This window comes from Sander vitreus, chromosome 17, assembly GCF_031162955.1.
Source record: "Sander vitreus isolate 19-12246 chromosome 17, sanVit1, whole genome shotgun sequence".
NCBI classification, from domain to species: Eukaryota; Metazoa; Chordata; class Actinopteri; order Perciformes; family Percidae; genus Sander; species Sander vitreus.
Genome location: NC_135871.1, coordinates 13,846,625 through 13,860,608, shown reverse-complemented (window position 1 = coordinate 13,860,608; position 13,984 = coordinate 13,846,625). Strand labels below are relative to the sequence as shown.

The following is a 13,984-nucleotide window of genomic DNA, read 5'->3' as shown; positions in this document are numbered from 1 at the left end:
GTTATGCCTTTACTTTCACTCACACCTCTCGCGAGAGTTTGACAGATTACGTTTGCGGAAGTTTACATTCGGTTTGGAAAAACGTGTTGCTGCTTATGGAAGTGGTGAAAAGAGCCGGTTGCGGGGTATCTTTAGCTTGCTTGTTCCTGGCAGTGTAGCAGCTCTCTACGATGTATTCCGTTTTAATTAAAGCGGTCTTGTCCAGCTCTCCTGACTACGACCTTTTGTTTGAGTCTCTAACCTGGCCGAGTGACTCATGGCCGGGGACGGAGCGAGTGGAGGCGCTGACAGCTTTCATTGAAGGACTCGGACCACTTTTGGCTGACTCGGACACGACTCTGTTTTCAGCTGCGAAAAGAAAATGTATTAAAGATAAAATCGACTCGGTGATTTGGACCCAGTCTCTACCTCTTCTCTCCAGAATATCAGCAGAAGCCGGTGAATGCATGCGGTGCAGGGAGAGTACCGCTGCTGCCTGCAGACTTGTGAGTGTCTGTGTCCCGCTATGTGACGAGGCTGTGCCGGGGCGAGTAGCACTGTCTGTCCTGCCGTCGCTCCAGCTGTTAGAGGAGGAGGGGTCTGCTCCGGGACGACTCAGTGTGGAGGTTGCTAGTGAAGTCATGGCTGCTCTTCTACCGTCTCTGGATGAACAGCTCACACTTACCACCCTGTCAGCTGCCTTGTCCTGCATCAAAACACTCCCTGATGCATTGGTCTCTAAAATCACAGTCAGGCTTCTCTTAACTGTCCTGAACTGCTGCAGCGGTGCGAGGTTAACAAGCATCCTCAAGTTGATCCTGGATGATCTGTGCATCTGGCACTCCACTGACCGCACACCTGTGGTCACAGACCGGGCACTGCTGTGTTTGACCGCCCTATCAGACCACTTGCTGAAACCTCACAGCCTCCCCTTCTCTTCTTCTTCCTCCTCTTCCTCCTCCTCCTGTGAACCCGACCCTCGTCTGTCCCTCCAGTTCTGGAGGATGGTTCAGGATGGACTGACGCACAGAGACAACGTGTCTCGTAAAAGGGCGTTGTACCTGCTGAAAATGTGCGTGGCCCTATCAGAGGAGGAGGGGGTGGACTGTCCTCTCTCATCATCATCAGAAGAAGGTGCTCAGATTTGTTGACACTGTCGCAACTTTATGTTCACTGGTGTTGTGTGGTTTGTTTTCTCACTCTTTTTTTTTTATATATATATATATTTTTTAATTGTTGCAGATGACATCTTGTTCAAATGGGCCTCTAACAGGAGCAAGTTACTTAGAGAGTTCTGGGAGGATTACGCGCTGGTGATGGAGACCCTGGAGGAAAACCAGGTAGAAAACCCCACATGTTCACTGTCAGTTCAGAGGTGGGCATCCTGATACAGCTTTCAGTGTTTCCCACAGGTTGAGAATTTACTTGTGGTGGTGGGTGTCACAGGATGTGACAGCGCAGCGCGTGATGGCTGGGTTCAGTAATAAACTAGTCAAATGAAAGTTTATGAACTATTTTTTTGAAAGCAATGACTACATTACATTAATTTAGAAAGAATGCGCCCAAGTAAAGTCTGTGTATGGGAAACACTGGCTTTGTGATATGGATTGTCTCTTTTTCTTTTGCAGATTCATGTCGTCCGGCCAGTTCTAAACCGAATAGACGCGTTGATCCAAACAACAGTGAATGACAGTCAAGGTAACGATAGAACTGGGCAAATTAGGGAGTTGCTTTTGAATTATTTTTTTTTTTTTTTAAACATTTCTGGTTTTGTTTTGGTGTAGGTCAGATATAGTGATCCTGCTGTTGTTAAAATTGCAAACGTTTTGTTCAGCTTCAGATCAAGGCTTCTTCCACCCCTCCTGGCTGCTGTGTGTGTACCAGCGGATGTTCCACAGTGAGAATAAATCCTTAATGAGAGAGGGAGTGTGTCATCTGCTGGAGCTGCATGTCCTCCAGCAGCCAGCCTTTGCTTTGGCCTTTTCTGAGGTACAGGCTCAGACCCAATTTGTTCAATGTGACTTTAGGGTTATTCATTCAATTTTACTGAAATTATTTAAATGTAACATTGTGCATTGAAGTTTCCTCTTCTGTTGCTTTGCTCCTCAGTTCATCGTTGGTCCTTTTATGGATGTTCTGTCTGAAACTTCGCTCTTCCACAAGTGAGGTTTAAAATCAAAACACCAAGCCAATAAATAAAAACAGGAATTACTATGTTATTAAGTAGTTCTGCACCAGGCCTCATTAACCAACCTTCTGTCCACATGTAGGTCAGTTGGGCAAAGTGTAGGAGATTGTCCTGAGCTCGGGGCTAAACTCCAAGTCTTCATGACCACCTTCTTCAGCAGCTTACCATCAGAGCATAGAGGTACAGAAAAACAGAAGCCGCAGATAATACATTTAAACAAAGCTCTGACTCACTTCTCATGGTTAAAATGCCTGTCACTCTAAACATTGTGTTTGCTTTGTAGGCCGTATGTTGCTGCAGATGATTCAGCAGCTGTGCTCTAAGCACTGGTGCGCTGCACCCCTTCTCTTCCTCTCCCAGGCTCTATCCAAACTCCCCCCGAACCCTCTGCTGGGGATCGATGGGCTCACTGCTCTCAGGTTCCTAATCATGGTTACAGTTAGACAGGCTGTGTTGTAGCTTGTTATGCTTGGTATGGAAGCTCATTTTATCTGCTGTGTTTTACAGGGAGGTGCTGCGCTGCACCATGATCACTCATCAAGTCCTGCTGAGAGGCGCTGCTCAGTGCTTCCTGCTAAATAGTGTCCTCTGTCTCACAGAAGTGGTAAGATGCAATTAGTGTACCTTTGACATAATGCTAAAATAACTGAAACACATTACTATATGACAGCTATATTCTAAACAGCATTTTGATCAAACCTCATTATGTTTTTTTTCTTTGACTGTTAAAAGTACCAAGCATGTTATTGTTTTAAGTGACTATACTAGTTTATTTTGGTCAGTGGTGGTGAGGGTCTAGTTCTGACCACAGAGGTGCTGATGCAATAGTACCGTGTAAATGAATGTTTTAACAGTTAATTTATATTGATTAACAAAAAATCAATTAATAACAATTTTGACTTTGAAGTCATTTATCAAATGACAAACAAAGGAAATGTGCTGTGGCAAAGAGGATCAGTGGTTACACAGTCATCTTTACCAGAAATTACCCTTAATTAACACTTAGTGGGATATTTTGAACTACAGCATCAAAAGTATCAAGTTAAATTAATACCTCTGACAGCCTCAACAAAAAACACTGAACTCAGATCAGGGCTGTTGTGCTGCATCATAAGGTGTTTCTGTTATTTTGTCCAACCCCTGTGCTTTCATACACACCTTTAAAGTTAGTGAGCTGCATAATTGAAATATCTCGTTTCAGAGCATAGTGACCCTCGATGATGTTTTTAGTTTCCTGATGCATTTTCGTGCAGATGAGTCACTGTGTAGAGGGACGCATATTTGGAATCAGGTATGCTGTATTAGAGACATTTGGAAGATTTAAAAGGAACATTCAACCTAACGTGGTAAAATGAGACATTAGGGACGTTGTACGATGGACTAATTGCTACCCTACATATTTGTGACATTGCTGCAGTTGTGTGTCTGGCTGTTGGACAATGAAGGCCGTTTCAAGCCCAGGATTATGGATGGAGATTGCACTGGTGCTGTCATAAAGGAAGAAACTGTAAGAGGCTATGTTCAAAGCGAGATGCATGCCTATCTCCGAGTCCCAGCTAGCGCAGGTAAGTCTGAAGAGACGGTCGTAGATAAAGTGAATGATTCAATCTGTAGACAAGATACATTGGTTTAAGTTAGTTTCCGTGCTCCTCAGGTCACACTGAGAGGTTGCCTGACTCCAGAGAAGCCGACAAGTTGGCCAGGGCCATTCTGCTGTGTGTGGACATGGAGAGGAATCAACTCGGGGCAGAGATTGATAACTCTCTGGAGTCGTTACTGTCTCCGCTGCTGGACACCCTGAGCCGAGTCAGCACCAATATCTACTTACCTCTGCGTAAGAGCGACAAGAGCTTGCAGCTCGTGCTCCGCCTGTTCCAGCTTGGAGGAACACCAAGCTGCCAGCATGTTGGAGAGGAGCAAGGTCTGTATTGACAATACTGATTCAGTTGTTTCACTGTCTCAAGTCCACCCTCATGCATATGCAGTAGGTTCAGTAGACGGATAGGTGCGTTCATACAACAAATAACAAATTGTTATACAGTACCTCTCCTCCCAACTACTTTTTGCTGGGTGCGCTATTGGAAACCAATATCGGACTATCCTTGTAAACATCACCCTCAATTTGTTTGATGGTTATCTTACAAAGTGGTAAGTGATATATTTTTCACCCATGGAAAAGTATCTGTGTTGTCTGATATTTTACAAAACTACTCAGGAACAACATTTCAGGAATTGAAAGATTCTTGTTCGTTGGTGTCATATTTCTCTTGTATCTTAGACTGAGATTTTACAGAGTACCCTCTAATATGAATCCCTTTATCCATAGATGTAATAACTCATGGACTAGATTTAATCTCTACTTGTTTTATTCAGTCTACAACAGAACAATAAGTAGTTTGCAGATTTAGCTTCAAGACCTTCATAACATCATTTGGTCAAGCTAGCTTCCAGAAATTCTCATCAAGAAATTATTCAGTTATAATGTTGTCGTGAGAACAGATCTTGGCCCTCAGAAATTTAGATTTGTGCCAATAATTCTGCTAGCATTATGAGGGAACTTTAGGCACTAATATTCAAACATAAAACAAGTAAAACTTTTCTTTATGTCTTCTTGTAGCAGTGTGCTTATAGTATTTCCTGTCATTGTTCATATATTAAGTGGCTCAGGATTGTGTGATGTTCAGCTCTTCTCACTCACTGCTTTTCACAGTGAACACCGTGATGGTTGCCATGGAGAGGCTAATTTTTAAACTTGTCGATCCAATCCAGGAGTTTATCTTGAGGCAGCTACTTGGGGAGCTGCAAGAGGTAAACAAGTCAAGCAAGTCACCATCACTTAAATTAGCATACTAGATTCCCCTCGTGGCTAGCTCCGATGTGCTGTTTCCTTTACAGCAGTTCGATGTGGAGCGGGCAGAGCTGTATCTGTGTGTCCTGAGACAGCTGGTGGTCACGTACAGTTCTACCCCACAGCACCACAGTAAAATTCAGCAGACCTATTTCCCTAAACTCCTCAGGCACAGCCTCAAGGTCCTGCAAGAACCAAGCCAGCAGGTACAAAGCTCAGACAGGAATTTTATACATCAGTTTGGTTGCTTGATTGTTTCACACTGATTGTTTTTCCATTGCCAGATCCACTCTGTGGCAAACCAGGTGGCTAGAGCGGTTGCTATGGCATCCCTGGCTACGGTATGTGGTCTCGTGGAGCAGAAAGGGATGGACATGCAATCAGAGACCATTTCTGTTCTGAAAGCAGTGAATGACTACTTCTACAACCCAGTGTCATCTTCCTCCCAAAGTCAGTCCTCTCTGGGAAACTTCAATAAACGCCTGCAAAAACCACAGACAGGAGACGGTTCATGGTCAGTGAAAATCTGCTTAGAGTACTCAATAAGCCTTAGAATATATGATGAATAAAAAAACACCAGCCTGGCATGATATGGTACAACCTTTTTTCTTCTTCTTTTCTTTAGTGATGTAGGAGCGCAGGGTCGTCTGTTACAGGACTGGGGACGCATCGCTGCCAATTTTATGCGGGACCAGTGGATTTGTCTCAGCTCCCTGATTAAGGCTGTTGGGATTCCTGAGTCTGTCGAGATTTCCATAGCGCCTGAGACTCTCAAGACTGCTCTGAGCTGCAGTGTGGAGGCCCTGGCTCTGCTGCCCAGTGACATGGTGCTGCCTGTGCTCACCTTTATGGAGACAGTGCTGCCACAAGTGAGTTTCAGTCAATTTCGGTCAAATTTAAGCGATTGATGTCAGGTGTAACAACGGTATAACGAGGAGTTCCTTGCAGATATAATAGAATTTCTCACAAAAACCGAGGTACTATCTGGTAAAGTGTGTTTCTTAATGAGTGTGGTTTGGTGATGTTTTGATCCCAACAGTTACTACTTCATGAGGAGGCCCTGTGTGCCGAGGCTGTGACTCTGAGCTGGGAGCTGGTGCGGGGGCTGAGCACTAATGCCCATGACTTCTGGCCGTCCCTGAAAGGCTTCATCTCCATGGCCTTCCACCGTAAACTGCTGGAGCTGACAGATAGTTCTGCTCCAACACTTCTGGCCACCTTGAAACTGGTGATTAAATCAGGCTGGTTGACTTGGAAAGGAAGGACTATTGTGGTTTGCACTTTCAACATGTTCTATAATCTATACATGTATATACTATGTGGTGGGATTGTTTTTTTTAGATTGCTACTGAGCTGATGGAGCTGTCTCAGTCAAAGAGCGGAGTGTTCGGCGTACTGCTTCCACACTGCTGTCAGACATGGCTGCCCACAGACCGCAGCGGCGACACCATGTTTTCTAGTGTTTTCAGCCACATCAACATACTCACTGAGGCTTGTGTCTATGGACCAGTGTTCAGGAGAGATCAACGGTAACTCTCTTAACAGCAGTTTTCTGATTTCTTTAGTTGTTTCTTTGGGCTATTTTAACTGTTGTATCTTACTCTTTTTCAAAGGCTCATCCAGGATGTCCAAACATATGTGGAGCAACTTGGTGAAGAGTGTGCTGCCAATGTTGCAGTTACAAGGTGAGCTGCAGTTCTCTTTTTGTGGTAACGTTCTTCCTTTATGGCTGTGATTTGAAATAGTACCACTAGAGGTCTCTCTTGCTGTGCATATGTTTTCACACATAAACTACTGCTTTTATTTCCCAGTGATAACAGGGATGACCAGTTGCCCCGCACATGTGTACTGGCCTTTCTTAGCCGCCTGGATCCCTCTAATCTGCAGCATGAAAGACTAATAGAGGAAATAGTTATGGATTTGTTGAAAAAGGTAGGTTTTGACTAGTTTGGGTTGTGTGATACAAAATTATGTATTCGTATTTTTCCCAACATATCCCAAATACAATGCAACAATGCATCACCCCTAATGTAATGTATGTTCAACTCTTTAAACAAAACATAACCCAAGAAAATGTTACTTTACTTGAATTAATTCATTTGAACACAGTTTTTTAAAGCAAAATCCCAAAAATATCTTGTTATCGTGACATAATTCCACTAAAAGACAATAAACAAGAGCACTCAGTTATTGTCCAAGCCCTAAGATCAGTTTTAAGCTTTTGTTTCTTGTCTATCTTGTTTTTTGTTTTCATCTGAGAATAGTTTGCAAATATGTTGATCATGACATTTCATATTGCGACCTAAAAAACATCTCAACCCCTCCTTTAATGTGTTGATCCCCAACAATATATAATTAGTTTGCACTGTGTTTATGTATGGCAACAAATGCCTGTTTTGCTGTATGATATTTCGAATTGGACGTGGCATTTTTTCCATTATGATAATAAGTTAAACATCAGTAACAGCTAATTTAACAACACTTAACACCATTTTCCATAATCTCCTTCCACCTCATTCTCTCCAGGATAATGACATATCAAAGTCAAAAGTGCGTTACTATAGCAACTCCTTGCAGCATCGTGTCAAAAACAGAGTATGGCAAACACTGCTGCTGTTGCTGCCCAAAATCAGAGAGGTAAGACAATTACACTCACACTTGCAATCACACAGGAAATCAGGAAATAATCACTCAGAAAGTAACACTGTGTGTGTGTGTGTGGCAGGAGTTTGTCGCCACTGTGCTTAACTCTGTGTTTGAAGCTGGATTCTGCAGTAACCATGCCTCAGTCAAGTACCTGATCGAGTGGATGATGATTCTGATCCTCATACACTATCCACAACACATGGACAGCTTTTGGGCCTGCTTCAACAGGGTGAGATCCCACTCTGGAGACCTACCTACCAGAACATACTGTATTATGAGTGAAATAGTTACATTATTGACCAATTTCTGTGTTATCTGTACAGGATCACGAAAAGACCAAGACAAGCATCTGCACCTTCCTGTCAGTCCTGGTACATTTCAATGTCATCGTTCCTAATCTTAAGGATAAGGTAAAGCCTTTAATGTTTTTTCTTTACTCGCACACACACACACCATTCTTCTTGCATCACCTCTCTGTATCTACAAAATCTCGCCCCCTGTGTGTTTAAGGATTTGCATTTGCGTAAAGCGCTGGACATCATCCTGCAGTGGTGTTTCAACCATAACTTCAGCGTGCGCCTGTATGCATTACTGGCCCTGAAGAGGGTGTGGAGCTTGGCTGGGGTCCGGGCAGAGGAAGGGGCCGAGGGTTTCGGAGGGCTGTCCACTGTGATCAAGGCCTGTCTGAACCAGGCTGAGGCAATGCAGAACACCGGGTGAGAGCAGGACAGCTACAGCAGTTGCAAAAACGTTGTTGTGGTGTGTTAATGTGTTTATTTGAGTATGCATTTGCTGTCTCACCATTTAGAAATGCCAACAAGAACTGGACGAGGATTCAGGAGCACTTCTTTTTTGGCGCCTTTCATCCTATCAGGGATTACAGTGCTGAGGTTTGCTAGTATTTCTGCTAAACAGATGGAGCCCCCTAAAATACAGTAACACAGTGTACTAACTTGTTTTCTATCTTTGTTTTGCTTCCCCAGACCATATTCTATACGTTCCCCAGTCTGTCAGAGTTGGCTGATGAGGAATGGATTCCACCCTCAAAGTTTGAGAAACTGTTGTGTTTCTCTGAAAGTCCATCTTTTCCTTTGAGAAATCCTGCTCCTGACCTGAGTCAGCTCCAGCCTGGAGACTGGATTCAGCAAGACAAAGGTATAGTCGCACCTCTCACAAGCAGCAGGACTACTTGATACATTTACCCTAATCTTACCTCATCTGTGATTTGAGTGGTTGTGTTGTTGTTATCTCCCAGGCGAGCAGAATAAAGAGGAGCGCTGGGCCGAGGTGCAGAAGAAGATCACTCCCTGGAGGTTGGGGATCCAGGAGCAGGAGCCTGAACTTCAGCTTGTTCCACAACAGAGGGCTGCTCGGCTGGGCAAACAGCATGGTGCCCTGCTGGTGGTAGCCTCACTTATAGACAAGCCCACCAATCTAGGAGGTCAGGAGCAGCACGACAAATTACATTACTTCACATTTTTATCATACTTCTTATTTGTGTGGAAATGATACAAAATGTCAGCAAACTTCTCCTTGATTTGTGTAATATTTTGAAGAACTAACATGACAGGCTTTTGTTTGGTTTCACAATGATGATCTGGGCAAAGAGTTCAAACAAAGCTGCTGCTAAAACCAATCACTTGAGCCCCCTTATCAGAGTTTAGACAGAGAATGCCCAGATTTAATCACAGACACTCCTATTTTGTGTTATCTGCAAGTGTACTCCAATGCTTTTGTCTCAGATGATAAGGGGCTGAATCAATCCGAATTTGTTTATAGAGAAAAAAAGACCCATTTTCAAAACCAATATTGATACTGGGTGACGTAAACAAGAACATTAGCTTGGCCGTTCTGTAAATGTATTACTTTTTGCCAATGGCCAAATTGCCATTACAGGTGTAGCTTTTTATGTCGGTCTGTCTGTGCCCATGATGGTGGACTGGTAGCCATTTTTTGGTGAGTCATCACTGCCACAAATTATTTAATAAAAAAAAAAGAAAAGAAAGGTAAAGTCCCTTTTAGATGTCAGGGAGCCTTCTTTTTACCACAGGTTGATATCGTGGCAATTCAAAGTTGATATTTAGATAGAATCACATTTGGGCTTTGTCCTCAAGTGTTTGTTTGTTGTTGCTCTAGGTCTGTGCAGGACCTGTGAGATCTTTGGTGCCAGCACTCTGGTTCTGGACAGCCTTCGCCATGTCAATGACAAACACTTTCAGTCCTTGAGTGTCTCGTCTGAACTCTGGCTTCCTCTGTTAGAGGTAAAGTGCATAAAACAATCTCACCTTTCACTCTAGTGATCATGATGTCTGCTCTGTCTCCAGTGGGCTAGTGACCTGCGTGCGTGCGTGGGTGACTGTGCGAGTGTGGATGTTTGCATTAGAGGGAGTGATCCTTGGACAGGTTGGTGTGTGGAACAAGGCAGGTTATGGGATGTGTTGTGGAGAGAGAAAGGGAAGACAGTGTCAATTCCATTTGGATAATAAATCAATAAATATATGATGCAATATCATTTTCTGTAAAAATTTTGACGCATTAATGTTTAAAGAGGTGCATGTTTGGGAGCAGTCTTCAGTCTCATTTAAAAGTGGTGGATGCTGTTGAATGCTCCATCCACCCAAGCTCCTTCTTTTTGGGATTTCTGGCTCTAGTAACTGCCGAGATGGAAAAGGCAGTAAACCAAAACTCCAAAAATTGATCTAAATCTTCAATTTAAACTCAAGGGAAAGAATAAAATGTCTGAGGTCATCTTAGATTTGACTGTCTGAAACCTGCTGATACCCTGGTGTCGCTCCAAATCTGGAGCGTCTTTTCGTCAGCTGTATGGAGCAGAAAAAGTGAACACATCTGCTTTTGATAATTTTACAGTGCTGTAGTAGATTTCCACATAGGTGAAAAAGTCTCAAAACACATTGCAGATCCGTTACCGTCCACCCTTTTAAAATGTATACTGACTGTTTTCTTTCACCTTGATTGCTTGAATAGTTTGAATCCTTGTTGTTAAAGTTCATTTACGTCATCTCTAAGATTATAAACTGTCCATCAGGTGAAGCCAATGGAGCTCACTGACTTCCTGCAGGTAAAGAAGAGTGAAGGGTACTGTATTGTTGGAGTGGAGCAGACGGCCAACAGTCAGAGCCTCCAGGACTACCAGTTCCCTGAGAAGACCCTGCTACTTCTGGGGTATGACAGCATTTTTCCATCAATGTGGTAACCTACACACAACCAGTTGTTCATAAAATGCATGCATGCGTCTGACTTCCCTTGCCCTTGTGACTCACACATAGATAAAGGTGTGACTGACGAGGCTATTTAATGTTATCTCACTGGTTAAGTGTGTTTCCCCGCGGGACCTGCGCCTCTCCTCTCCATGGTGTACCTGTCGGGACATGCTGGACTGTAATTGGGTCTCCCTAAGGAGGAGAACACAGGAAATAAATTATACAAACGAATACAAGCAGTGTGATGACAACAGCAGAAACACTTTAACCTTCGTCGAGAGTGATGCTGCCCTGTGGCTTTCGTCAGTCAGGACACAAAAAATAGCTTTAATAAACCCTTTGTAAGGCAGCTTTATTTGTAGCTACTCAGAAGTAAATATGTCCTGTTTTGTTTTACCCTTTTCAGTCACAGAGGTGTGAGCTGTGCTGTTAGCTTAAACACCCTGCGTGTTTGATTTGAATCTTGAGTTCTCACACAGCTGTGCTCTCCCCCAGCACATCATGGCCCAGGTCTAATCTCTCATCAGGTCGCTATTATCTCACCCAGTTGCACTCACCATAAATGTGGCTCATCAAATCAGGCTTTCTTACTGTGTGGCACCCCTCTGTGTAGACTCATTGAACGCCAAACTCATTACCTCTTTATGTTTGCTTTGCATGGCCTGTATTGCTGGATCGCAGTATATACTCAGTTGATTACAGTTTGAATTGCTCTTGGACTTGAGCTCATGCGTCATCTGTATGACAAGCTTATTCCTCATAATTGTAAAAATGATGAGCGATTAATTTGGCTGCGCATGCTAAGGGTTCTTAAAGTAAATCAATTTGATATCACCATTACGCCAGATGAAAGCTGAAATTAACGACATCTAGGAGTAAGTGGATTATGGTGGTATATGATGCACATCAGAGGTGAGACTGAGAAAACCGATGATCTGGTGATGTTATATACCAGATATCACGAGGTTATTGTCCTGTATTTCTAACTAGCCAGCAAATAAATGGGCAAACGGTAACTGCTCCAAAACGAGGATTCTTTACTTGCAGAATTTCAGGCGTGAACAGGCATTGCATCTCAAAAAAAAAATATGATATATATAAAAAGTATCCCAGGCTATCAGCTAGCAGGGCAAGCTAGCTACCAGGCAGGATCAAGACAGGGACCAGGGTAGGTGAATTTAAACAATGTCTGAGTTGAAAACCCATCTTGTTGATGTTCATCCCTGTTCATGTGGCACAGACATATTAATTGCATTTTGTGTCTGTTAAGAGGCACAAAGGCACTCTAAAACTTGCCCCGACCACTGCCGTTTTAGCTCAGGGGACACTTGTAGTACGTAGCTGCAGCTTCTCCGTGTTACCTGCACTGATTCGGGTCTGGGTTTTTTCTATCGAAAGTACTCGCATAGCTATAGCGATCAAGATTAAGGTAAAAATTGGCCGGAATTCTCCTTTTAAGTTGCAACAGTTATTGCTCACAGGTTGCACATGTAAACCCTGCGGTGGAATTTATTTTCTTGATATTTAATACATTTTTAGTAATTGCTTCTGTAGAATGTATCCCATCTCTATTATTAAAAAGACTGTTGAGGTTAGTCTGGACTTCAGTGGGGGTTTTTATGTCCTTGTAAATTCTCTTTCCTCAAGAATAAAAGTTTGAGGTAAACTAAACTGAGGTAACTGAATTCTTTTCATAGTAGTCATGAAAATTGTCAAATTTAAAGGAATAATAATAATATGTATAATAATATTTTTGGAAAATCATCTTATTCGTTCTCTTGCTAATTGTAGGATAACAATATCAATACCACACTCATGTCTGTACGTTAAATATGTAGCTAGAGCCGGCAGCTGGTTAGATTAGCTTAGCATAAAGACTGGAAATAGGGGGAAACAGCTAGCCCTGTCCAAAGATAACAAAATGTGTATACCATCACCTCTAAAGCTGAATAATTAACACGTTATATATTTTTGTTTAAACCAAAACAAAGGTAAACGAAGACAAGTTAACCGGCTGTTGGCTCTAGCTCTAGCCCTATGTGAGGAGAGTGGTATTAATGTTCTCATCTAAATCTAGGCAAGAAAGCAAATTAGCATATTTCCCAAAATGTGTGTAAGTATTCCTTTAAAGATATTGAATATCAGCACCTAATAACCTAGCTCTTAGTGGCTTAATTACAAAAATACTGGCACCAAACATGAAATATCCCATTTCCTGTTTCTTTGTCCAGGGTCTACAGTATATCGTTTGTCTCTTTTCCTTCTTACAGCAACGAACGAGAAGGTATCCCTGCCAATTTACTCCAAATGTTTGATGTGTGTGTGGAGATCCCTCAACAAGGGGTCACTCGTTCACTAAACGTGCATGTAAGCGCTGCCCTGCTGATTTGGGAATATACACGGCAACATCTCACCTCTGGCTCAAGAAAGGTCAACTCAAAACCTGAAAACTGAAGAAGGAACCAGCAGTGCAGCCCTATGACGGTGACATCTGACCTCCAAATGTTCAGTTAAGTGCAGCAAGTGTTAAAAAGCCTCTTGGGGAACATGAAGATGCTCCATACAGTTAACGCCAGAACCTTAAGGATTTTCATGTTCTGTCTAGATAGGACTCTGTTCTTTTGGGTTTTGATGTGGTCAGTAGTCATCAGTGCTGCTCTTGTGCTTTAATTAGAGTCATGAATAGAGATGGGCTCTGGTTATTACATCTAAATATACCACTGGGCATGATTTTATATTAATGGAGGCAATCTCTGTGTTGGCAGAGCAGAAGCATTAATGGAAATCTTCCCCTTTTGAGGAGGAAGTTTCATGTTTATGTGAGCAATTACATTTTTTTTTTCCCCTCATGGCACCAGGACTGAACTATAATGTCCATACCCAGGAAACTATTTTACATAATGTATAAATGCTGCTTATCTTATGGCATAATTGTCTGTGTTCTAAATGTTTTTATTGCAGTTTGTAATTTTAAACTGTTTTTTATGCAGTTGAATAAATAAAACTTTGACATTATTTTCTATTTTATATACATGTTTTTTTTTTTTTTCTTCATTTATTGTGGTTAGAGATTGCATCAATAGGGAGCACTGAAGGGGTTAA

At 42.5% G+C, this 13,984-nt stretch overlaps 1 protein-coding gene across 2 annotated transcripts; it reads left to right on the top strand.

Annotated features, from left to right (window-relative positions):
• Positions 1 to 40: 40 nt before the first annotated feature.
• On the top strand, positions 41 to 13,909 carry tarbp1 (TAR (HIV-1) RNA binding protein 1). 2 transcript variants are annotated; one of them, XM_078273180.1, is made up of 29 exons: positions 41 to 1,113; positions 1,222 to 1,319; positions 1,608 to 1,677; positions 1,814 to 1,968; positions 2,089 to 2,141; positions 2,250 to 2,347; positions 2,451 to 2,586; positions 2,675 to 2,771; positions 3,369 to 3,458; positions 3,585 to 3,732; positions 3,822 to 4,088; positions 4,878 to 4,975; positions 5,063 to 5,221; positions 5,300 to 5,529; positions 5,641 to 5,884; positions 6,055 to 6,243; positions 6,357 to 6,544; positions 6,629 to 6,700; positions 6,827 to 6,947; positions 7,542 to 7,652; positions 7,741 to 7,890; positions 7,985 to 8,071; positions 8,172 to 8,377; positions 8,470 to 8,551; positions 8,645 to 8,816; positions 8,917 to 9,102; positions 9,798 to 9,922; positions 10,708 to 10,844; positions 13,153 to 13,909. In XM_078273180.1, exons 1-29 carry the CDS (start codon positions 171 to 173, stop codon positions 13,334 to 13,336), a joined length of 4,896 nt encoding a protein of 1,631 aa, XP_078129306.1. In that variant the 5' UTR covers positions 41 to 170; the 3' UTR covers positions 13,337 to 13,909. The 2 variants fall into 2 exon arrangements, with proteins under 2 accessions (XP_078129306.1, XP_078129307.1); XM_078273181.1 differs by lacking the exon at positions 13,153 to 13,909 and adding an exon at positions 10,949 to 12,090.
• Positions 13,910 to 13,984: the final 75 nt, after the last annotated feature.

Excerpts from the sequence above, each read along its gene's own strand:
- tarbp1 (XM_078273180.1), top strand. The coding sequence starts at position 171 with ATGTATTCCGTTTTAATTAAAGCGGTCTTGTCCAGCTCTCCTGACTAC. Across the intron at positions 1,969-2,088 it reads TTGCTTTGGCCTTTTCTGAG|TTCATCGTTGGTCCTTTTAT; the intron begins GTACAGGCTCAG and ends TTTGCTCCTCAG. Across the intron at positions 7,653-7,740 it reads TGCTGCCCAAAATCAGAGAG|GAGTTTGTCGCCACTGTGCT; the intron begins GTAAGACAATTA and ends TGTGTGTGGCAG.